This window comes from Myxine glutinosa, chromosome 11 (genome assembly GCF_964187855.1).
Source record: "Myxine glutinosa chromosome 11, kmMyxGlut1.1, whole genome shotgun sequence".
Lineage (NCBI taxonomy): Eukaryota > Metazoa > Chordata > Myxini > Myxiniformes > Myxinidae > Myxine > Myxine glutinosa.
Genome location: NC_136271.1, coordinates 34,891,694 through 34,916,049, shown reverse-complemented (window position 1 = coordinate 34,916,049; position 24,356 = coordinate 34,891,694). Strand labels below are relative to the sequence as shown.

Sequence of the window (24,356 nt, the reverse complement as noted above, 5' to 3'; positions counted from 1 at the left end):
CCAGGATAAATTTGATATTGGGGTAATACCTAGTAGGTTTATTGAATCATGTGGTGTAATTGTGGAGCTTTCAAAGGAGATTGGAGAGTTGAGAGGAATTTTAGAGAGATGGGAAGAAATTGGGTTTTAGAAGCATTGAGTTTAACCTGATTACATTTAACTTAACAGCTTTGGAATTAATCATTTTCAAGTTTCTTTATAACATGCAAAAAAGTAATGAAGAATTTGAAAATGATGCATAAGCTGTATATTTATGGACTTTTGGTGAAGTTCCAGTTTCTGATTAGTTTGGCTACCCTGAGCCATCCTTTAGGTTAGGGTATATAGATCGTCAATATAAGTGTCAAATATGTAACAGTGTGTTTCATAATTAGACCAAGTGGTAGTGTTCCAAATTATCAATGGCTTGCATTCCAAATGTTAAGAACTAAGGGCATTACAACATTTCCAATTCTGAAGCAGAAAACAAGGTCAGTCAATAATTTGTAAATTTGGGATCTGAGAGGTCACCAAAATTGTGCAAACCTTCGAGTAGAGAATACAAAAGCACAACCTACTTGAGGTTTTGTCAGACATGTGTGAGTGCACATAGCCTATGTTTGTCCTGAATGATTGCCACTTTGTCTGAAAGCTTTCCTCTGCCCCCTGTGATATTTATCTGAATTCATAAAATTTTGTATGCTCTACTATTATTTTGCTTGTTGTCTTGATTTTTAGTCTCACAGCCAGATTTTCCAGGTGTATCAATTGGAGTAAGGGTGTACGAGACTTAAAATTGCAAAATTCATTGAAATAAGAGTATAATAATGGTGTGCATTATAATCACACACACATTGCACCTTGATTTCACATCAGGTATTTGTCGCAGAAAATTTTGATCCTTTATGCAGATTGTGTCGTGCTAGGATATGTTTGTTTGGTGATCCTCGCATACTAAACGTGTGTATTGCTGGGCTGTCACTCATGGCTGATATTCTAGGTCCTTCGACACATTTTGCCTAGTGTTTCGCAAGAGCATCTATGCTCAAAAGAGCAATTTTTTTCTCTGGTCATGATGGTAAATTTAAACCCAATCAGGCAGAAACCCTAATCTGTAATTGTTTGTGCGTTAATTTAGCAATTAAAATTATTTCATGGATTTTAAAAAGGTTAATTGTGTTGTACTTGTGGCTTCACTTAGAGCCAAAGCTCTGAGCTACTTATACCGCCAAACGCAAAATGGTGGTGCAACATCGGGAGGTTGGATTTGTTGCGAAATAGACTTTGGCATCAACATTATTCATGCCTGTTCTCCAGACATTAAAAAAAATAATTAAAAACGAAAATCTGAAATGTCTTGCGTCAATAAGTATGCAACCCCTTTGCTATGACTCTCCACATTGAGCTCAGGTGCATCCAATTTCCTTAAGATGTCTCTACAACTTGAGTGGAGTCCACCTGTGGCTAATTCAATAGATTGGACATGATGTAGAAAGAAACACCTTTCTATATAAGGTCCCAAGTTGACAATGCATGTCAGAGCAGAAACTCTACCATGAAGTCCAAGGACCTCTCCGTAGAACTCCGAGATAGAATTGTAAGGAGGTGTATATCTGGGAAAGGGTATAAAATAATTTTCAGTGTTGAAATTTTCCAAGAGCATAGTCAGCTCCATAATTAGGAAATTGAAAGAATATGGAATTACCCAGACTCTTCCTAGAGCTGGCAGCCTGACCAAACTGAGCAACCACTCAAGAAGGACCTTGGTCAGAGATAACCCAGAACCCAATGACCACTCTGACAGAACTACAGAGTTCCTTGGCTGAGATGGGAGAACCTACCAGAAGGACAACAGTCTCTGCAGCACTCGACTACTGTCTGGGAGCTTTTGAATAATCGTCAAATTTATTGGAGTGCAGTCGCCTGCCTTTGTAAGGGTTGTAATTGTTGAGGGCAATACCATATACATTAATTGCATCAAGCATTTGCCTCTGCATATGGAGAGGTGTGCTGCACGGCTTTGTTCTACCACGGAACTTTTAGGTATCCAGTGGAGATAGTAAGGCCTTGCTTATGTATAAAATGAAAAATAATTCAGACCCTGGTAGTCAACCAGGTGACAGACACTAAAAGGAAAGCAGGGAGGGCAGGGCAGATCATGAGGACTCCTGCAACTGGAACAGCACAAAATGCACAATTGCAACCACAAGTATAATTAACCTTTTTAGTTGAGACTTTATTTCCTTTCTTAACCATGATTTTCACACATGCTTCTCTACTGTTGCAGGCACAAACAAAGGAGGAAATAAGGATGAGGAAGTGGGAAAGGCAAAGAGGAGAAAGCAGGAACAGAAAGGAGATGGAGGAGGCTGGCAAGAAAGGCACTTGGACAGACAGGAAACTGTTGGAATGGAATTTGATATGAGAAGCCAAGATGGCAAAAGACACGGCACAAAGAAGAAACATGACGTACTTGTGGAGAAGAGGTATTTCCTAAAAGTTCCCAAAAGCATGTACAACTACAGACTTCATAGAACACGATAGCCTACACAGTGTTCAAGTATATACTTCAATTTAAATGAAAGAATGATTGTAAAGATCGTCAAAAAAAAATTCCGGAAGTTTAGTGCTGTTGAAGCAATCTTATATACATCACCCTTGTACACCACCTTATTTAACATGTCCAAGCACTACTAAACGGAAGTGTGTTTTGGAAGTGACAAGAAGGTGATTTGTGTTCTTCAGTGTTCAAGTGTAAATTCAATTTAAATAAAATAAAGATTGTAAAAGTCATATAAATTAATTAAACCTGGAATTTACAGCCTTTGACATAGTGCTATTACACCACCTTATCGAACACTTACATTAGTTATTCCTGCCTGTTGTTTGTGTCCTTTTGACATCCTTATAAATAGTAAGTTTCCTGTTTGGAATGATGTTCAATTTTGCTTGACTGCCAGGAAGGCACACAGTCTAAAAATATTATCTCGCTCTTCTCTGCTCATTTGCGATCGGGACAATTTCAGAGTCAAAGCATGGTAAAACAGTAAACTTGTCTTCCTCTTCATATTCCTATTCCTGTTCACGATATAACATTAAATTTAAAGAAGTTGTTCCTCGATCATAAACTGACGTTTGTAGACAGACATACGGTCATGAACCAATTGCTTAACCCCGCTTTAAATTTTGCTTGCGTGGGGTTAATTATGACGTGTAGTTAAGAGAACACCATAAACAGTATATGTTGTGACTGTAATATTGTGTCCAGAGGACAGGCAGCAAAATAATTGCACTTTTTTTTAAAGGAAGGTCAGTGCTTATTTAAAAATATTGACAAAATGGGCGGCTGGTACTGTACTAAAACAGGATAGAAGGATCTGGTATAAAAGGCGCAGACAAAAATTTTAGTTTTGGGAATCAGAGCTACAAGCCATAGAACAACATTCACAAGACAACAGTGGGATCACGGGGCTATTCTGAAAAAAATTTTAAAAAATAAGGATGCAAATCATCATTGAGGTCACAGCCCCCAACCGCATCTTTAAAATGTGATGTGTATACAGTCGGACCCCAACATTCACGGTCCCAACATTCTTGGGTTCTGCGCATTCGCGGTTGATAAATGGCGACCTGCTTCTACATTCGCGGCCCTATGTCCCGTGTATTTGCATTTTTTTCGCGGGTGCAAGAAAAATATTCCACGAGCTGCGAGCATGATACAGTTCTAAAACATATCTTCTACCAGCCATGCACAAAGCAACTGAACAAATGGACATACCCCAAAAAAAATATCTTCCACGAGCCGTGGATGCTTCTACATTTGGAGCCCTTTGCTTCGTGTTTTCATGGCTTTTCACCGACACATAAAATATTTTAGCTGCCCTATAAGCGAGGTTCGTGGGATAGCCCACCATTCACACGGTAAGCATTGTGTCACGGGATATCCCACCATTCACACTGTAAACATTGCTTCGTGGGATATCCCACCATTCACACTGTGAACATTGATTCGTGGGATAGCCCATCATTCACACTGTGACGAGGCTCCGCGCGATATCCCACGATTAGTGGGATTTCCTCGACATTCGTGGGATTTCCTCGACATTCGTGGGATTTCCTCGACATTCGTGGGATTTCCTCGACATTCGTGGGATTTCCTCGACATTCGTGGGATTTCCTCGACATTCGTGGGATTTCCTCGACATTCGTGGGATTTCCTCGACATTCGTGGGATTTCCTCGACATTCGTGGGATTTCCTCGACATTCGTGGGATTTCCTCGACATTCGTGGGATTTCCTCGACATTCGTGGGATTTCCTCGACATTCGTGGGATTGACATTCGTGGGATTTTCCTGGACGTTCGTGGGATTTTCCTGGACGTTCGTGGGATTTTCCTGGACGTTCGTGGGATTTTCCTGGACGTTCGTGGGATTTTCCTGGACGTTCGTGGGATTTTCCTGGACGTTCGTGGGATTTTCCTGGACGTTCGTGGGATTTTCCTGGACGTTCGCGGGATTTTCCTGGACGTTCGCGGGATTTTCCTGGACGTTCGCGGGATTTTCCTGGACGTTCGCGGGATTTTCCTGGACGTTCGCGGGATTTTCCTGGACGTTCGCGGGATTTTCCTGGACGTTCGCGGGATTTTCCTGGACGTTCGCGGGATTTTCCTGGACGTTCGCGGGATTTTCCTGGACGTTCGCGGGATTTTCCTGGACGTTCGCGGGATTTTCCTGGACGTTCGCGGGATTTTCCTGGACGTTCGCGGGATTTTCCTGGACGTTCGCGGGATTTTCCTGGACGTTCGCGGGATTTTCCTGGACGTTCGCGGGATTTTCCTGGACGTTCGCGGGATTTTCCTGGACGTTCGCGGGATTTTCCTGGACGTTCGCGGGATTTTCCTGGACGTTCGCGGGATTTTCCTGGACGTTCGCGGGATTTTCCTGGACGTTCGCGGGGTTTTCCTGGACGTTCGCGGGGTTTTCCTGGACGTTCGCGGGGTTTTCCTGGACGTTCGCGGGGTTTTCCTGGACGTTCGCGGGGTTTTCCTGGACGTTCGCGGGGTTTTCCTGGACGTTCGCGGGGTTTTCCTGGACGTTCGCGGGGTTTTCCTGGACGTTCGCGGGGTTTTCCTGGACGTTCGCGGGGTTTTCCTGGACGTTCGCGGGGTTTTCCTGGACGTTCGCGGGGTTTTCCTGGACGTTCGCGGGGTTTTCCTGGACGTTCGCGGGGTTTTGCTGGACGTTCGCGGGGTTTTGCTGGACGTTCGCGGGGTTTTCCTGGACGTTCGCGGGGTTTTGCTGGACGTTCGCGGGGTTTTCCTGGACGTTCGCGGGGTTTTCCTGGACGTTCGCGGGGTTTTCCTGGACGTTCGCGGGGTTTTCCTGGACGTTCGCGGGGTTTTCCTGGACGTTCGCGGGGTTTTCCTGGACGTTCGCGGGGTTTTCCTGGACGTTCGCGGGGTTTTCCTGGACGTTCGCGGGGTTTTCCTGGACGTTCGCGGGGTTTTCCTGGACGTTCGCGGGGTTTTCCTGGACGTTCGCGGGGTTTTCCTGGACGTTCGCGGGGTTTTCCTGGACGTTCGCGGGGTTTTCCTGGACGTTCGCGGGGTTTTCCTGGACGTTCGCGGGGTTTTCCTGGACGTTCGCGGGGTTTTCCTGGACGTTCGCGGGGTTTTCCTGGACGTTCGCGGGGTTTTCCTGGACGTTCGCGGGGTTTTCCTGGACGTTCGCGGGGTTTTCCTGGACGTTCGCGGGGTTTTCCTGGACGTTCGCGGGGTTTTGCTGGACGTTCGCGGGGTTTTGCTGGACGTTCGCGGGGTTTTCCTGGACGTTCGCGGGGTTTTCCTGGACGTTCGCGGGGTTTTCCTGGACGTTCGCGGGGTTTTGCTGGACGTTCGCGGGGTTTTGCTGGACGTTCGCGGGGTTTTGCTGGACGTTCGCGGGGTTTTCCTGGACGTTCGCGGGGTTTTCCTGGACGTTCGCGGGGTTTTCCTGGACGTTCGCGGGGTTTTCCTGGACGTTCGCGGGGTTTTCCTGGACGTTCGCGGGGTTTTCCTGGACGTTCGCGGGGTTTTCCTGGACGTTCGCGGGGTTTTCCTGGACGTTCGCGGGGTTTTCCTGGACGTTCGCGGGGTTTTCCTGGACGTTCGCGGGGTTTTGCCGGACGTTCGCGGGGTCTCGCCGGACGTTCGCGGGGTCTCGCCGGACGCTCGCGGGGCCTCGCCGGACGTTCGCGGGGCCTCGCCGGACGTTCGTGGGGACTCGCCGGACGTTCGCGGGGCCTCGCCGGACGTTCGCGGGGCCTCGCCGGACGTTCGCGGGGCCTCGCCGGACGTTCGCGGGGCCTCGCCGGACGTTCGCGGGGCCTCGCCGGACGTTCGCGGGGCCTCGCCGGACGTTCGCGGGGTCTCGCCGGACGTTCGCGGGGTCTCGCCGGACGTTCGCGGGGTCTCGCCGGACGTTCGCGGGGTCTCGCCGGACGTTCGCGGGGTCTCGCCGGACGTTCGCGGGGTCTCGCCGGACGTTCGCGGGGTCTCGCCGGACGTTCGCGGGGTCTCGCCGGACGTTCGCGGGGTCTCGCCGGACGTTCGCGGGGTCTCGCCGGACGTTCGCGGGGTCTCGCCGGACGTTCGCGGGGTCTCGCCGGACGTTCGCGGGGTCTCGCCGGACGTTCGCGGGGTCTCGCCGGACGTTCGCGGGGTCTCGCCGGACGTTCGCGGGGTCTCGCCGGACGTTCGCGGGGTCTCGCCGGACGTTCTCGGGGTCTCGCCGGACGTTCGCGGGGTCTCGCCGGACGTTCGCGGGGTCTCGCCGGACGTTCTCGGGGTCTCGCCGGACGTTCGCGGGGTCTCGCCGGACGTTCGCGGGGTCTCCCCGGACGTTCGCGGGGTCTCGCCGGACGTTCGCGGGGTCTCGCCGGACGTTCGCGGGGTCTCGCCGGACGTTCGCGGGGTCTCGCCGGACGTTCGCGGGGTCTCGCCGGACGTTCGCGGGGTCTCGCCGGACGTTCGCGGGGTCTCGCCGGACGTTCGCGGGGTCTCGCCGGACGCTCGCGGGGTCTCGCCGGACGTTCGCGGGGTCTCGCCGGACGCTCGCGGGGTCTCGCCGGACGTTCGCGGGGTCTCGCCGGACGTTCGCGGGGTCTCGCCGGACGTTCGCGGGGTCTCGCCGGACGTTCGCGGGGTCTCGCCGGACGTTCGCGGGGTCTCGCCGGACGTTCGCGGGGTTTCGCCGGACGTTCGCGGGGTCTCGCCGGACGTTCGCGGGGTTTCGCCGGACGTTCGCGGGGTCTCGCCGGACGTTCGCGGGGTCTCGCCGGACGTTCGCGGGGTCTCGCCGGACGTTCGCGGGGTCTCGCCGGACGTTCGCGGGGTCTCGCCGGACGTTCGCGGGGTCTCGCCGGACGTTCGCGGGGTCTCGCCGGACGTTCGCGGGGTCTCGCCGGACGTTCTCGGGGTCTCCCCGGACGTTCGCGGGGTCTCGCCGGACGTTCTCGGGGTCTCCCCGGACGTTCGCGGGGTCTCGCCGGACGTTCGCGGGGTCTCCCCGGACGTTCGCGGGGTCTCGCCGGACGTTCGCGGGGTCTCGCCGGACGTTCGCGGGGTCTCGCCGGACGCTCGCGGGGTCTCGCCGGACGTTCGCGGGGTCTCGCCGGACGTTCGCGGGGTCTCGCCGGACGTTCGCGGGGTCTCGCCGGACGTTCGCGGGGTCTCGCCGGACGTTCGCGGGGTCTCGCCGGACGTTCGCCGGGTCTCGCCGGACGTTCGCCGGGTCTCGCCGGACGTTCGCGGGGTCTCGCCGGACGTTCGCGGGGTTTCGCCGGACGTTCGTGGGGTTTCCCCGCACGTTCGTGGGGTTTCCCCGCACGTTCGTGGGGTTTCCCCGGACGTTCGTGGGGTTTCCCCGGACGTTCGTGGGGTTTCCCCGGACGTTCGTGGGGTTTCCCCGGACGTTCGTGGGGTTTCCCCGGACGTTCGTGGGGTTTTCCCGGACGTTCGTGGGGTTTTCCCGGACGTTCGTGGGGTTTTCCCGGACGTTCGTGGGGTTTTCCCGGACGTTCGTGGGGTTTTCCCGGACGTTCGTGGGGTTTTCCCGGACGTTCGTGGGGTTTTCCCGGACGTTCGTGGGGTTTTCCCGGACGTTCGTGGGGTTTTCCCGGACGTTCGTGGGGTTTCCCCGGACGTTCGCGGGGTTTTCCCGGACGTTCGCGGGGTTTCCCCGGACGTTCGCGGGGTTTTCCCGGACGTTCGCGGGGTTTTCCCGGACGTTCGCGGGGTTTTCCCGGACGTTCGCGGGGTTTTCCCGGACGTTCGCGGGGTTTTCCCGGACGTTCGCGGGGTTTTCCCGGACGTTCGCGGGGTTTTGCCGGACGTTCGCGGGGTTTCGCCGGACGTTCGCGGGGTTTTCCCGGACGTTCGCGGGGTTTTCCCGGACGTTCGCGGGGTCTCGCCGGACGTTCGCGGGGCCTCGCCGGACGTTCGCGGGGTCTCGCCGGACGTTCGCGGGGTCTCGCCGGACGTTCGCGGGGCCTCGCCGGACGTTCGCGGGGTCTCGCCGGACGTTCGCGGGGTCTCGCCGGACGTTCGCGGGGTCTCGCCGGACGTTCGCGGGGCCTCGCCGGACGTTCGCGGGGCCTCGCCGGACGTTCGCGGGGTCTCGCCGGACGTTCGCGGGGTCTCGCCGGACGTTCGCGGGGTCTCGCCGGACGTTCGCGGGGTCTCGCCGGACGTTCGCGGGGTCTCGCCGGACGTTCGCGGGGTCTCGCCGGACGTTCGCGGGGTCTCGCCGGACGTTCGCGGGGTCTCGCCGGACGTTCGCGGGGTCTCGCCGGACGTTCGCGGGGTCTCGCCGGACGTTCGCGGGGTCTCGCCGGACGTTCGCGGGGTCTCGCCGGACGTTCGCGGGGTCTCGCCGGACGTTCGCGGGGTCTCGCCGGACGTTCGCGGGGTCTCGCCGGACGTTCGCGGGGTCTCGCCGGACGTTCGCGGGGTCTCGCCGGACGCTCGCGGGGTCTCGCCGGACGTTCGCGGGGCCTCGCCGGACGTTCGCGGGGTCTCGCCGGACGTTCGCGGGGTCTCGCCGGACGCTCGCGGGGTCTCGCCGGACGCTCGCGGGGTCTCGCCGGACGTTCGCGGGGTCTCGCCGGACGTTCGCCGGGTCTCGCCGGACGTTCGCGGGGTCTCGCCGGACGTTCGCGGGGTCTCGCCGGACGTTCGCGGGGTCTCGCCGGACGTTCGCGGGGTCTCGCCGGACGTTCGCGGGGTCTCGCCGGACGTTCGCGGGGTCTCGCCGGACGTTCGCGGGGTTTTCCCGGACGTTCGCGGGGTTTTCCCGGACGTTCGCGGGGTCTCGCCGGACGTTCGCGGGGTCTCGCCGGACGTTCGCGGGGTTTTCCCGGACGTTCGCGGGGTTTTCCCGGACGTTCGTGGTGTTTTCCCGGACGTTCGCGGGGTTTTGCCGGACGTTCGCGGGGTTTTGCCGGACGTTCGCGGGGTCTCGCCGGACGTTCGCGGGGTCTCGCCGGACGCTCGCGGGGCCTCGCCGGACGTTCGCGGGGCCTCGCCGGACGTTCGCGGGGCCTCGCCGACGTTCGCGGGGTCTCGCCGGACGTTCGCGGGGTCTCGCCGGACGTTCGCGGGGTCTCGCCGGACGTTCGCGGGGTCTCGCCGGACGTTCGCGGGGTCTCGCCGGACGTTCGCGGGGTCTCGCCGGACGTTCGCGGGGTCTCGCCGGACGTTCGCGGGGTCTCGCCGGACGTTCGCGGGGTCTCGCCGGACGTTCGCGGGGTCTCGCCGGACGTTCGCGGGGTCTCGCCGGACGTTCGCGGGGTCTCGCCGGACGTTCGCGGGGTCTCGCCGGACGTTCGCGGGGTCTCGCCGGACGTTCGCGGGGTCTCGCCGGACGTTCGCGGGGTCTCGCCGGACGTTCGCGGGGTCTCGCCGGACGTTCGCGGGGTCTCGCCGGACGTTCGCGGGGTCTCGCCGGACGTTCGCGGGGTCTCGCCGGACGTTCGCGGGGTTTTCCCGGACGTTCGCGGGGTTTTGCCGGACGTTCGCGGGGTTTTGCCGGACGTTCGCGGGGTTTTGCCGGACGTTCGCGGGGTCTCGCCGGACGTTCGCGGGGTCTCGCCGGACGCTCGCGGGGCCTCGCCGGACGTTCGCGGGGCCTCGCCGGACGTTCGCGGGGTCTCGCCGGACGTTCGCGGGGTCTCGCCGGACGTTCGCGGGGTCTCGCCGGCCGTTCGCGGGGTCTCGCCGGACGTTCGCGGGGTCTCGCCGGACGTTCGCGGGGTCTCGCCGGACGTTCGCGGGGTCTCGCCGGACGTTCGCGGGGTCTCGCCGGACGTTCGCGGGGTCTCGCCGGACGTTCGCGGGGTCTCGCCGGACGTTCGCGGGGTCTCGCCGGACGTTCGCGGGGTCTCGCCGGACGTTCGCGGGGTCTCGCCGGACGTTCGCGGGGTCTCGCCGGACGTTCGCGGGGTCTCGCCGGACGTTCGCGGGGTCTCGCCGGACGTTCGCGGGGTCTCGCCGGACGTTCGCGGGGTCTCGCCGGACGTTCGCGGGGTCTCGCCGGACGTTCGCGGGGTCTCGCCGGACGTTCGCGGGGTCTCGCCGGACGTTCGCGGGGTCTCGCCGGACGTTCGCGGGGTCTCGCCGGACGTTCGCGGGGTCTCGCCGGACGTTCGCGGGGTCTCGCCGGACGTTCGCGGGGTCTCGCCGGACGTTCGCGGGGTCTCGCCGGACGTTCGCGGGGTCTCGCCGGACGTTCGCGGGGTCTCGCCGGACGTTCGCGGGGTCTCGCCGGACGTTCGCGGGGTCTCGCCGGACGTTCGCGGGGTCTCGCCGGACGTTCGCGGGGTCTCGCCGGACGTTCGCGGGGTCTCGCCGGACGTTCGCGGGGTCTCGCCGGACGTTCGCGGGGTCTCGCCGGACGCTCGCGGGGTTTTCCTGGACGTTCGTGGGGTTTTCCTGGACGTTCGTGGGGTTTTGCTGGACGTTCGTGGGGTTTTGCTGGACGTTCGTGGGGTTTTCCTGGACGTTCGTGGGGTTTTGCTGGACGTTCGTGGGGTTTTGCTGGACATTCGTGGGGTTTTGCTGGACATTCGTGGGGTTTTGCTGGACATTCGTGGGGTTTTGCTGGACATTCGTGGGGTTTTCCTGGACATTCGTGGGGTTTTCCTGGACATTCGTGGGGTTTTCCTGGACATTCGTGGGGTTTTCCTGGACATTCTTGGGGTTTTCCTGGACATTCGTGGGGTTTTCCTGGACATTCGTGGGGTTTTCCTGGACATTCTTGGGGTTTTCCTGGACATTCGTGGGGTTTTCCTGGACATTCGTGGGGTTTTCCTGGACATTCGTGGGGTTTTCCTGGACATTCGTGGGGTTTTCCTGGACATTCGTGGGGTTTTCCTGGACATTCGTGGGGTTTTCCTGGACATTCGTGGGGTTTTCCTGGACATTCGTGGGGTTTTCCTGGACATTCGTGGGGTTTTGCTGGACATTCGTGGGGTTTTGCTGGACATTCGTGGGATTTTCCTGGACATTCGTGGGATTTTCCTGGACATTCGTGGGATTTTCCTGGACATTCGTGGGATTTTCCTGGACATTCGTGGGATTTTCCTGGACATTCGTGGGATTTTCCTGGACATTCGTGGGATTTTCCTGGACATTCGTGGGATTTTCCTGGACATTCGTGGGATTTTCCTGGACATTCGTGGGATTTTCCTGGACATTCGTGGGATTTTCCTGGACATTCGTGGGATTTTCCTGGACATTCGTGGGATTTTCCTGGACATTCGTGGGATTTTCCTGGACATTCGTGGGATTTTCCTCGACATTCGTGGGATTTTCCTCGACATTCGTGGGATTTTCCTCGACATTCGTGGGATTTTCCTCGACATTCGTGGGATTTTCCTCGACATTCGTGGGATTTTCCTCGACATTCGTGGGATTTTCCTCGACATTCGTGGGATTTTCCTCGACATTCGTGGGATTTTCCTCGACATTCGTGGGGTTTTCCTCGACATTCGTGGGGTTTTCCTGGACATTCGTGGGATTTTCCTGGACATTCGTGGGATTTTCCTGGACATTCGTGGGATTTTCCACAAATCGGGAACCAACAGGAACCGATTCCCCCATTTCCCATTGAAACGATTCCCCCACATCCGCTGTTCTGACTTTTTCCAGGAACATATCCCCTGCGTGGTGTCTTACTGTATTTAAAAATAAAGTAACGAAATAAATATTTAGGTAGTAGACATAGTAAAGTTTATATAAACTAGGGCATGCCCGTACTATATCTATATCTAAAATTATATCCCCCCCCTCTATTTACATGAAATGGTTTGGTCCAAAGCGAACGGCTTGCGAGTGGTGACAATCCCCCCCCTCTATTTACATGCAATGGTTTGGTCCAAAGCGAACGGCTTCCGGAGTTTGGTAAAGCAATCGCCATCGCGTGCACAAACGCGCAGGAAAGCGAATGAATCGCAAATTCGTTTTTATTAGTTTTAAAACTTTATTAAAACATAGTTTAACGCCAACATAGTTTGCAAACGTGAAATAAATGAATACGCTCTCAAATGTGCCATCCGAGGCAGAGTGTGTCCGCCACGTTCGGCACACGCGATCGTTCGCTGCTCTCTGATTGGTTGAATCGTTTTTTGGACATAGCTCGGTAAGTAATTGTCCGATTAATATGAAACCTTGAAAAGGCACATCCTCGGGTCCCCAGCAATATACCTGGCAAGTTAAAAGTATATCGGACCCGTGGTTGTCGAGAAACAGCGGTCACAGACAAACAAACGTACAGACAGACAGACAGACAGAGATTACTGGAATTATAGATAGATAGATAAAGTTTGTAAGTAAATAATTCAGGGCAGTATGTCACTTAGGGTTAGGAAACAAAAACGTGTGTCCCACGAGTTTTGGCTTCAATCCCCAAGTAATTTCACTTGCCTCATGCCCAGATAAGATTGCATACCCGTTGTAATGAAATCAATCTGAAATCTCTTTCCAATATATGAGACTTTATTGAAATCAATCTTCACTTATCCTACAACACAGAATAAACGTATCATTAGAACTACGAAGCAAAGAAATAAAAAGCATTCCTAACTCATTTGTATGCATGCAGGCAATTAGTAGCACCCCTTTAACCAACTCAAGAGTCCATGCACAGCGGTCATCTCAGCTCACAGCAAAACAGTAATTTCCCCCCTTTTCACACTCGGCGCTCTAATATATATAATCACCTGCAAGTCGCACCTCTCAACCGAATCTTCTTCTTCCTTTTGCATCACACCCGTGCCTAATATAAAATAAATCCGTCCAGTCATTTTTGAGCGGAGGCCTAATACAGACGGATGGACTGACAGCACCCAAAATATAAGCCCCAAAATAGGCTGACCCTCAGTTAGGGGCTAAAAATGTATGGCTTATGTAGGTATCTTCATTTGAAGTCTATTATTTATTGTTTTCCCACGTGTTTCAACTTACTGTGTTTGTCCCGCAGAAAAAACACTGTTCCTGTGATGCCTGAGTCTTCATGCTGGCTCCATCGTGACCTGCGTGTCCGGTTCATTGATCGCAGTTACAAAGGGGGCAAATACTACAACTGCAAGGTGTGTATATTGGGTGGAGATAACTTGCATTAACTTGCATTTGATAACTTGCATTGCAACTTTGATCTTCTCACTTCAATATTTTATTTTTATCAAAGTTTTCTGTTTATTGTTTTACAATACATAAATGTAAGAGTGGAAATGTTGTGTTGCTGTGAGTTAGAGGTTCATGTTCTCCGAAGTTAACTTCACCGACTGAAATTGATTCCCATCGTTTCTAGTATCTGTCAGAGGATCAATACGATCAATAAATGCGGATAAATACTTCTTTAAAAAAAAATTGTTTCACATGCAAGTTTAGCACATGCGGCTTTGTTAATCATTTCAAACATGCAGATAACGAAGCGCAATCGGGGAAAATGGCATTTTTATTTGTTGACATGTTGTCTTAGCCATGTTGATACCACCACACTGGTTGATTATTGTTTTTAAAGGTCCATAGACACAGAATTTTTTTTAAATGTGATTATATTGATTTTTAAGTGATAAACAAAGAACTGAATCTGGCTTTATATTGTCTAAAACATTTTGAGGTGTTACAGTTTAAAAAGGAAACCCGACAGGTTCCACCCCTAAATTCCAGAAAACCACGATAGTCATAACATCATCTGTGTGACGTAATCGAGGGAAAGGTTGTCTCAGCACGCAATGGATAATGACCGCACAACTCGCTTAATACTCGTCAGTGCATTTAATGAAGTTTTTTCTTGATCAAGAATCCTCTGATTATGACGATGGTCACTCATTATGTAGGATTTGTCAGACCGTATATGTATGAACCCGAGGTGGAAATTCGGAATGACATCGGTCATGAAATACCTCATGTTCACAACAATTGGGACGACATCGAAGAAAGACTCGGCAATAACAACTGTTAGAGGAGTAAATCGTAGAGCTAGAACTTTGGAAATGTGTTGTTGAGTGGTGGTTGATGTACCACTTCTCTGTAATTGTTGTAGTAACTACATCGGGCGCTCTGCTAGGCTGAACAGTTTACGTTTTGTATCCCACTGATAGGCCGGATCTGGATTCGGACCTGAACCAAAATCGAATCGGCTGGTTCTTGTAACATAACCAACTCATCCACCTGGTTTTGTCATAACTCCTCCGCACATTTTGAGATGTCATGCCCAGGTTTTTGGCCCCATCTCTCAATGGTGAAGAATCGCTTTAAAAGGTTTTAAAATTTTCGTGTCCGGATGTACACTAGACATATAGATGCTTATTAGCATACTGAATGGGACTATCCTCACAATGTGCATGTGGTGAGTTATGTACAACAGGTTAATTGACACTGATGGAACATAACTTTACAACCGCCAGGACAACAGTATACATACATGTGTTCATACATGTATACAACTGTATACATACATGCATAAATATATGTTGATGCCGATATCATTATACTTGCATGTATTGAATAGGTGTATAATTAAATACTTGCATCTTTAAGTAAAGGGTTCATGGAACAAAGTTATTGACTAGCTGAAGTACCCGCCATTGCCAGGGGAGGGGGAAGGGAGGCGGGAGGGAGCGGGGATGGGGACAGATATATATAATCAGGCACACAGCCATGCAATCTCTGTAGACAAACATTGGTAGTAGAATGGGCTGCACTGAAGAGCTCAGTGACTTTCAACATAGTACCGTCGTAGGATGCCACCTTTCCAACAAGTCAGTTCGTCAAATTTCTACCCTGCTAGAGCTGACCTGGTCAACTGTAAGTGCTGTTATTGTGAAGTGGAAACGTCTCGGAGCAACAACAGCTCAGCCCCGGAGTGGTAGGCCACACAAGCTCACAGAACGGGACCGCCGAGTGCTGAAGCGTGTAAAAATCGTCTGTCCTCGGTTGCAACACTCACTACCGAGTTCCAAACTGCCTCTGGAAGCAACATCAGCACAACTATTAGTCGGGAGCGTCATGAAATTGGTTTACATGGCCCAGCAGCCGCAGACAAGCCTAAGATCACCATGCACAATGCCAAACGTTGGCTGGAGTGGTGTAAAGCTCACTGCCATTGGACTCTGGATCAGTGGAAACGCGTTCTCTGGAGTGATGAATCATGCTTCACCATCTGGCAGTCCGACGGACTAATCTGGGTTTAGCGGATGTCATGAGAACGCTACCTGCCCGAATGCATAGTGCCAACTGTAAAGTTTGGTGGAGGAGGAATAATGGTCTGGGGCTGTTTTTCATGGTTCGGGCTCGGCCCCTTAGTTCCAGTGAAGGCAAATCTTAACGTTACAGCATACAATGACATTCTAGGCGATTGTGTGCTTCCAACTTTGTGGCAACAGTTTGGGGAAGGACCTTTCCTGTTTCAGCATGAAAATGCCCCCGTGCACAAAGCGACGTCCATACAGAAATGGTTTGTCGAGATCGGTGTGGAAGAACTTGACTGGCCTGCACAGAGCCCAAACCTCAACCCCATTGAACACCTTTGGGATGAATTGGAATGCTGACTGTGAGCCAGGCCTAATCACCCAACATCAGTGCCCAACCTCACTAATGCTCTTGTAGCTGAATGGAAGCAAATCCGAAGCACGACGAGCACTTCCCACGTCTCCATTCCTCATCCCTCAGTCCGGCAGTCTGCAGCCTCCTCACTCTCTGCAGACCTAGACAAAATCATAGACTGGTCAAACAAGTGGAACATGTCTTTCAGTCCTGACCAATCTCACACTCTTACTACGTCTCTCCGAAAAGACCGACTGGACAACCCTCCCATCCACTTTCTGAATAATCCTCTCCAAGAAGTTCTGTCACTCAAGCTTTTGGGTCTCACTATGTGCCATGATCTTTCCTGGGAAAACCACATTTCAAATCTGGCCTCAAAAGCCAGTCGCCGACTGGGCATCCTCCGTCGTGCGAAGTCCTTCCTTGGCACACCTGAGCTCCTCACCACATACAAGGCTTTCATCTGCAGCTCATTGGAATACTGTTCTCCCCTCTGGGCCGGTTCTCCTGCCTCACACCTAGCTCGTCTTCACGCTGTTGAAACCAAAGCTTTCAGAATCATTGGAATCTCCCGCAATGAAGCTAACTCCGAGGGCCTTTCACTTACTCACCGAAGGCAGGTTGGTGGTCTTTCTGTCTTCTACCGACTCCTCTCCGGCCTTGCTACCCCAGCTCTCTCTGGGCTCTGTCCCCCAAATATTCCTACAGGTTGCACAAGATCTGCCAGCAACCCTCTTATGGTTAAACTGCCAAAATCAAGACTCTCTGCTCACCTTCACTCCTTCATTCCTCTTTTCTCCCGCCTCTGGAATAAACTCCCTCACTCTCTTCAATCCCACTCCTCCCTCCAGGTCTTTAAAACAGCTGTTCACCACCATCTCTTATCTTCCCCCATCGAAAACCTTGATCTTTTCTACCTCCGCTAATTTCACCCCAGGTCCACTTTTTTGAAATACCAACTTCTTTCCTGGAAGTCCTTGCAATGTCCTTGTTTTATACTTCTCCTACCCCCCCCCAAGGCCTCTCCCTCCCACAGATCTCCCGATGTCCCTGCTCTCAAATGTTGTGTTTGTGCTTCCCCTTCTCTCCCCATCTTGTCTACCGCTCCCCTTATTATATACGTTGTGTGTCTGTTTGATTTTTTTTTTGTGTGATAAATGTTAGCTCTTTCACGAGCCTCGATCCTGAATACAAAAAAAAAAAATCCCCGTAGCAATGTTCCAACATCTAGTAGAAAGCCTTCCCAGAAGAGTGGAGGCTGTTATAGCAGCAAAGGGGAGACCAACTCCATATTAATGCCCATGATTTTGGAATGAGATGTTCGACGAGCACATTTGGGTGTGATGTTCGGGTGTCCACATACTTTGGGCCATGTAGTGTATGTGTATATACATTTTTTTTGATATATACAGTACATATGAAATTGTGCTAATTTAGCCACAGAAAGGTACAAGTCCTTACAAATATCCTGTGCAATGATACCACATCCTGTTTTGAGATGGTGGTGAACAATTTGTGACCAATTTTAATGTTCACGACTTCACTATAGGAATCCTCTTCGTTCTGTGCAGGTTACTATAGAAGATGTTGTGACAGCAGATAAATGTGATTGTCGGACGGACGAAGGCAGGTTGCTGGAGGGTAAGGTGTTTAATCCATTATTTGTTTTCTGTACTAGCCATGCCTACCCGTCGCTTCGCTGATGGACAGCGTGTTGCACTTCACAAACGTATTGCATGTCTATCTGTGAATCTCAATGAAGATGTAAAATGAAGAAAAAAAAGGACAACTTATAACACGTAATTATTGTTGCTGTAGTTGTTGTTTTTTGTGTGCTCCTTTTGTGTAGTATTATATATTTTTCTATTGTTTCAAGAGGTGTTACTAAATATTTTTTGTGCTCCTTCCATGCTTTCCTTCCTCCTTTCACGCTTTATTTTAAAGGGATTCTGCAATCGTACCATAGGAATCGCTACAATAAAGCTCCACGTCCTGCTCCTTCATCTTCCATCCTGAAAATACATAAGCAATTTAATTATATATAATTGAGATTAAACGGACACAAATTTTTGTTCCAAGTAAATTGATTATTAGCTTTCCGTACGAGAGCAGGAACCCTTTGGAATATAACGTGTTCCAAAGGAGCATATAACGGGACAGGAGCATTAGCCAAAAATGAAGCGGAAGCCTAGAAGAAATTAGTAGAAAGCTGATTTTTTGCACAGAGCTCCAGAATGTCATGTGGATACCCACAGTACAAAGTCCCACGAGTCCCACCTTGTGGCATTTTCAAAATTCAAGATGTCCACCGATTAGACGGAAAATGCATAAATTGTGATAACTTCAGCCTAGAACCTCATAAAAGTATACTTTTTATGTCTAAATATATTTTTTAGCATCCTAGGATTTCAATAGAATATCTTTCAGTGACCTCAGATAATAATATGCAGAGATAATCCAAGATGGCCGACAAAATGGCCACCGCCGTAATGCGGTTTCTGAATAAGATTCATATTCTGCCATTCATTAACCAGGATCCATCTCAACCTGACTCCATCTATTCTGCTTTGTGTTTTGCCCAGAAGCTGTCTGAAAATTATGGACTGGGTCTTTGTCCTGTCACATTTGACCAACCCCTCTATATCAAGGCAGCTGAAATTGTGAAATCCTCTCACCCAGGTCTGAAGAATATTGTTGTAAGACTTAAGGGTTTTCATATACTCATGTCATATATGGGAGCAATTGGATATGTAATGGGTGGTAGTGGTTTAGAGGATCTGTGGGAGACCGTGTATGCTCCAAACACTGTGATTCATATGATGACAGGTCATGCATATGCTCGTGCACTCCGCGCTGATCTTTTGTCTTCAGTTGCCATAATGTCAAAATTACTTGACCAACCTGAATTTCTCAGTGGTGTGGATCTGCCCCATCTTAAGGCTATTCACAAAGCCCTGCTGAATGGGGAATGCCCCACGTCAAGTGTGGAAGATGAGGAATGTGTCAACCAGCTCAGTGATATCATGGATGCTCTCATGGTAAAGGAAGAAAAGCAAGGTAGAACCGGTAAACTATGGATTGAATATTTGAAGCAAGTGTCCATGATCAGGCGTTTCATCCGAGCAGAGCGCACTGGGGATTGGGACTTGCATCTGCAGGCAGTCAGTGAAATGATCCCCCTGTTCCATGCTGCTGGTCACCTTGCGTATGCTAAGTCTGCCCGCCTCTACCTTGACCAGATGAAAGACCTTGAAAGTACCATGTCTTCAGTGCAGTTCGATAACTACACAGAAAGAGGGTTCTTCACCATTCGACGGACAGAAAAGTTCTGGAGTGGCAATTTCAGCGACCAGACAATCAAACAAAATTTGATGCGATTGCTGAAAACATCTGTGGTCCATTCGCGTGAGTGACATTCAGTTAACACGGTACTGTCCAAAACACTAGAATCAGGTTGGGATGACTGGGATCAAAGAGTTGGTCTGCTTTTGTGTCGTATTGTAATTAAATGTCAAATCCCCATGTGTTGTTTACCTCTTGCAGGCCTTGTGGCCACAATGTGAAAGATTTTGCATTAAATAAAATAATAGCAAATTAAACTTATCATGATTTTGATGTTTTTTTGCATTACAGCAGTGGCAATTTTGTCAGCCATCTTGGATTACATCTACATATCATTATCTGAGGTCACTGAAATATATTCTATTAAAATCCTAGTGTGCTAAAACATATTTAGCCATGAAAAGTACACTTTTATGAGGTTCTAGGCTGAAGTTATCCATATTTATGTATTTTCCATCCAACCGGCGGCCATCTTGAATTTTGATAATGCCACAAGGTGGGACTCGTGGGACTTTATATTGTGGGCATCCACATGGTATTCTGAAGCTCTGTGCAAAAAATCAGCTTTCTACTAATTTCTTCTAGGTCCTAACCTAATGCTCCTGGGCTAGTGACAGATATGTACATGGACGGACAGACATTTCTCCTTTCAGTAATAGAAGATTAGTATAAATCTACGTCTTCATTTTCTTCTCCAGGTTTGTGTCAATTTACCAAGGTGGTTGGGATTTCGGTTTTTGTTTTTAACATTTTGCTATCATTTGTGCAGTTTGGCTGTCACATTTGCCTTGCACTTTCTTGTGAAAATCCATCACAAATACCAGTCCTCTGCCAAATGAGATTTCAGTATTTTGCCTCAAAATTGATGATTCATTTTCGTCTTTTTAAATTATTTCATTGATAACATCAAGAAAAGGGCCAGGTGTTTGGGTGTTTCATAATTGAATGTTTCAGTTTTTTTTTTTGGTTTTTTTTTTTAAATTAAACTTTTTTGCACATGTGAATTTATCAAATAATTTGAATATTTCCAGCCTTTTATTTTTCTCTTCCCAAAATAATTCTTAATCTTTTGGAAGAGTTTTCACATGCAAATCACACTCAAAACAAAAAACAACAAACTTGACTTCAAACAAACTCAGCCATTGAACACAGCGGCAGTAACTTACATCAGACTGGATGTCGGTGGCACCATCTATTGGCAGCGTTTTTCTCTCGATAGTCGGCAATTTTTATGGAGAAATCTCACAGCCCTCTCCATGAGGATGCCATCCCACAGGGTTTACCCATGCTCTGTCCTCTAAATGTTGACAGTCAAGCAAGGAAGCGGCACGTACCATTTTTAAAGTCTTGTTACAATTCGGCCAGGGTTGGAATCGAACCGCTGTCTTCCCAGAATCAGAGCAGCCACTCTACCTATAATACAACATACAACAACATGCATTTTAAAGGCCATTTTCCCTACTAGAGCGGGGGTTAGCCTTGCGGTCCCCATGACAATCTTCTCCATTTTGCCCTATTTTCTGCATCTCTCCTTGTTAACCCCCTTGCCCGCATTTCTTCTTCCACCATCTTTAGCCAAGTCTTTCTCGGTCTTCCCCGTCTACTTCCTTCTACATTCATTTCCATCACTCTTCTCAACCAGTCACTTTCATCCTTCCTCAACACATGACCAAACCATCTCAACCTGTTCCTCTTCACAGCATCAATCACAGGCTCTATTCCCATCATCTTTCGCAATTCATCATTTGTCTTCCTCTCTCTCAACGATACTCCGCACATCCGTCGAACCATTCGCATTTCCACCCTTTCCAACCTTCGTTGCTGCTCTACGTTCATTACCCATGTCTCGCTCCCATAAATCACAACACTTCTCACACATGCAGCATACACCTTTCCCTTCAGCTTCAACGACACTCCCCTCATCATCAGCACGCCACTCAGTTCCCGAAACTTCTTCCATGCACATCTCACTCTAGCAACCGTTGCCGAGTCTGATCAACCTTCTCCATTCAGCATGTCTCCGAGGTAGCAAAATGTTTTCACACCTTCCAGCTTCACGCCGTCTCCAAGATCCAACTCAACATTTCCTCCATCTGCAGCTCCCTCTGTGCACACCTTACATTTGAATGTAGCTGCCACACTGGTTAATGACCCTCTCAGACCACTACATTTTTGATGAACCCACTCAGCGCACATTGTACATTGATTGGAGTTCACTCCGACACCCTTCCTACACACAGCACAGGGCCACTTCCCAGTTCTTTCCACCTCACCACATGCTTTACCACTTGCCATCACCTTCGTCTTTCCGATATTCACCTTCAGACCTTTTGTCTCCATACATTCCTTCCACTTGTTCATCTTTTCCTTCAGTCCATCCATACTTTCCGCAATCAACACCAGATCATCTGCATACAACAACTCCCACGGTAAACCCTCCTTTACGTTCTGAGCCAGCACCTCCATCACAGCTACAAATAGTAGTGGACTTAGTACCGACCCCTGATGCACTCCCACCTTCACCTCAAACTCACCACTGTTCCCGTCCTTCGTCTTTACAGCTGTGCATGCTCTTTTGTACATTGCCATCACTACTCTGATCAACCATTCCTCCACTCCTAACTTCCTCAATGCCCATGTCAATACTTTGTGTGGAACCCTATCGAATGCTTTCTCCAGATCAACAAACCCAAGAAACAACTTCTTCCTCTTCTCCATGTACTTCTCCTGCAACTGCCTCACAATGAAAAGCGCGTCTGTCGTTCCTCTTCCTGGCATAAATCCAAACTGCATTTCGTCGATCTTCACTTTCTTCCTTATCCTTCTCTCCAACACCCTTTCCAATACCTTCATTCCATGCTCCAATAACTTTATCGCTCGGTACGAGCCACACTCCAGAGGGTCACCTTTCCCCTTGTATAGAGGGACGAGGGTACTCAGTTCCCAATCCACTGGAATGCGGCCTTCTTTCACCACCAGATTACAGATCTCTGTCATTCTCTTCACACCCCAACTTCCTGCTGCCTTCAACATATCTCCCACAACTCCCGTCGGCCCTCCCGCTTTTCTACCCTTCATTGCTTTTATCGCTTCCTCAACTTCCTTCTGTTATCTTCTCTGCCGGTCCTAAAACTGGGTTACTCTCTATGTTGCCATCCCATTCATTCTCTGTATTTAACAGCATTTCCATATATCTTTTCCATCTTCCTTTAATTCCATCTGGGTCGACAACGATTTGTCCCACTTCATCCTTCAAGCAACTCACCCCCATCACATCACACCTCTCTTTCGCTATCTGCCTTGCAATCCTGAATACTGCTTTCTGACCCTCTTCCGAATCCAAGCGTTCTCCGAACATTTTCCTACATGCCTCCTGCGCCTTTGCTACCTCTTTCTTTGCAGCCTTCCTGGCTGCCTTATAACTTTCATGCTCTGCTGTTTATGCTCCCGTACCCTTCGCCTTCTGCCACTCCTTGTACTTCTTCCTCTTCTAGTCAATCCTCTTTCCAACTTCATCATCCCACCACCATGTTTCTGTGTGCCTCGGTGATCCTTTTGTCCATCCACATACCTCACCAACGGCTCCCAACAGACTAGCTTTCATTGACGTCCAACCACTTTCAAGCTCAACCACATTATCCTCGACCCTACTCAGCCTCTCTTTTAATGCCTCCCTTACTGTCACCTCTTTCAACCTCCACACCTTCATTCTCAGTTGGTACTTCACCCGCCGAGCTCTCCTCGCACCTTTCACCCTTATGTCGCAGACAACCAAGTGGTGCTGTGATTCAGCCTCCTCCCCCGGGATCACCTTTGTGTCCCGGAGGTGCCCCCTATCTCGCCTACGCACCATCAGGTAGTCAACGGTTGTCGTCGACCCACCTGACGTGTATTTTAACAAGCTTATTATCCTCTTTCTGGAACTGAGTATTACAAATCAGCTCCATCAGCAAACTCCAAAATCCTTTCACCTTCTCCATTTCTCACACCATATCCGTAACCCCCATGAACTCCGTCAAAACCATCCATACTCCTTCCCACATGTCCATTTAGGTCTCCTCCTACCACAACAACTTCCTCATCTTTCACGTTTTCCATCAGCTTCTCTATCGCACACCAGAACTTGTCCTTCTCTTCATCGCTTCGACCAACCTGCGGAGCATATCCCGAGATGACGTTCACCAAGAGCTTTCCAATCATCATTTTCACCATCATCAACCTATCACTCACTCTAGTCACACTCACCACACTGTCTAGAAACTCCTCAGAAAACAGGACACCAACACCATTCACGCCCTCCAGGCACCCTTGCCACATAAACTTGTATTTCTGTCCCTGCCTACCCTTCACCATTCTCACACCACTTCCCTTCCATCTCGTCTCTTGCACACAACATATGTCCACTCTTCTTCTGACAAATACTTCCACCACTTCTCCTGATCTCCCAGTCATTGTCCCTACATTCCATGTCCCAAACCTCAGAAACCGATCTCCACTTCGGGCTGTACCCTGCCCATATGTAGTTGTAATTGTCATGGTTCTCTTTCTGAGGCAATGTTTTATGGCCAGATGCCCTTCCTGACGCCAACCCTCTTAGTCGTCTCTTACGACACGCAGGGATACGGTGTACCTATTCTAATCCAGGGTACACACTGGGAAACGTTTAAAACATGGAAATTCTGGGGGGGGGGGGGGGTGGGGGGGAGGGCGGCGTCAGCATCACGGCTGCGGTTTAAACATATTTAAATAATATTTAAACAAAACCATGAAAAACAATCTGGGAAAAGTCTCTAAGTGAGAACGTGGATTTGTGAAAGAAGGAGCAGAGGTGGAAGAAAAACGAGATATAGGGGGCGGGGCACAAGTCGAGACGAGGAGGAGAGCGAACAAGCACGTGTCCGGGAGGAGAGAAAGAATGAATATAGAATTTTTTTTGTTTGTTTATTTGTT

General features: G+C 50.6%; 1 protein-coding gene across 3 annotated transcripts in view; it reads left to right on the top strand.

The window, feature by feature from the left end:
* Positions 1-24,356, top strand: part of GPKOW (G-patch domain and KOW motifs) — a 106,559-nt gene that overhangs the window by 75,661 nt on the left and 6,542 nt on the right. For all 3 annotated transcript variants that reach the window (XM_078786555.1, XM_078786553.1, XM_078786556.1), the window contains 3 exons: positions 2,267-2,465; positions 13,495-13,603; positions 17,636-17,705. In XM_078786555.1, the coding sequence (XP_078642681.1) occupies positions 2,267-2,465; positions 13,495-13,603; positions 17,636-17,705 (378 nt within the window). The remainder of the gene's footprint in view (positions 1-2,266; positions 2,466-13,494; positions 13,604-17,635; positions 17,706-24,356) is intronic.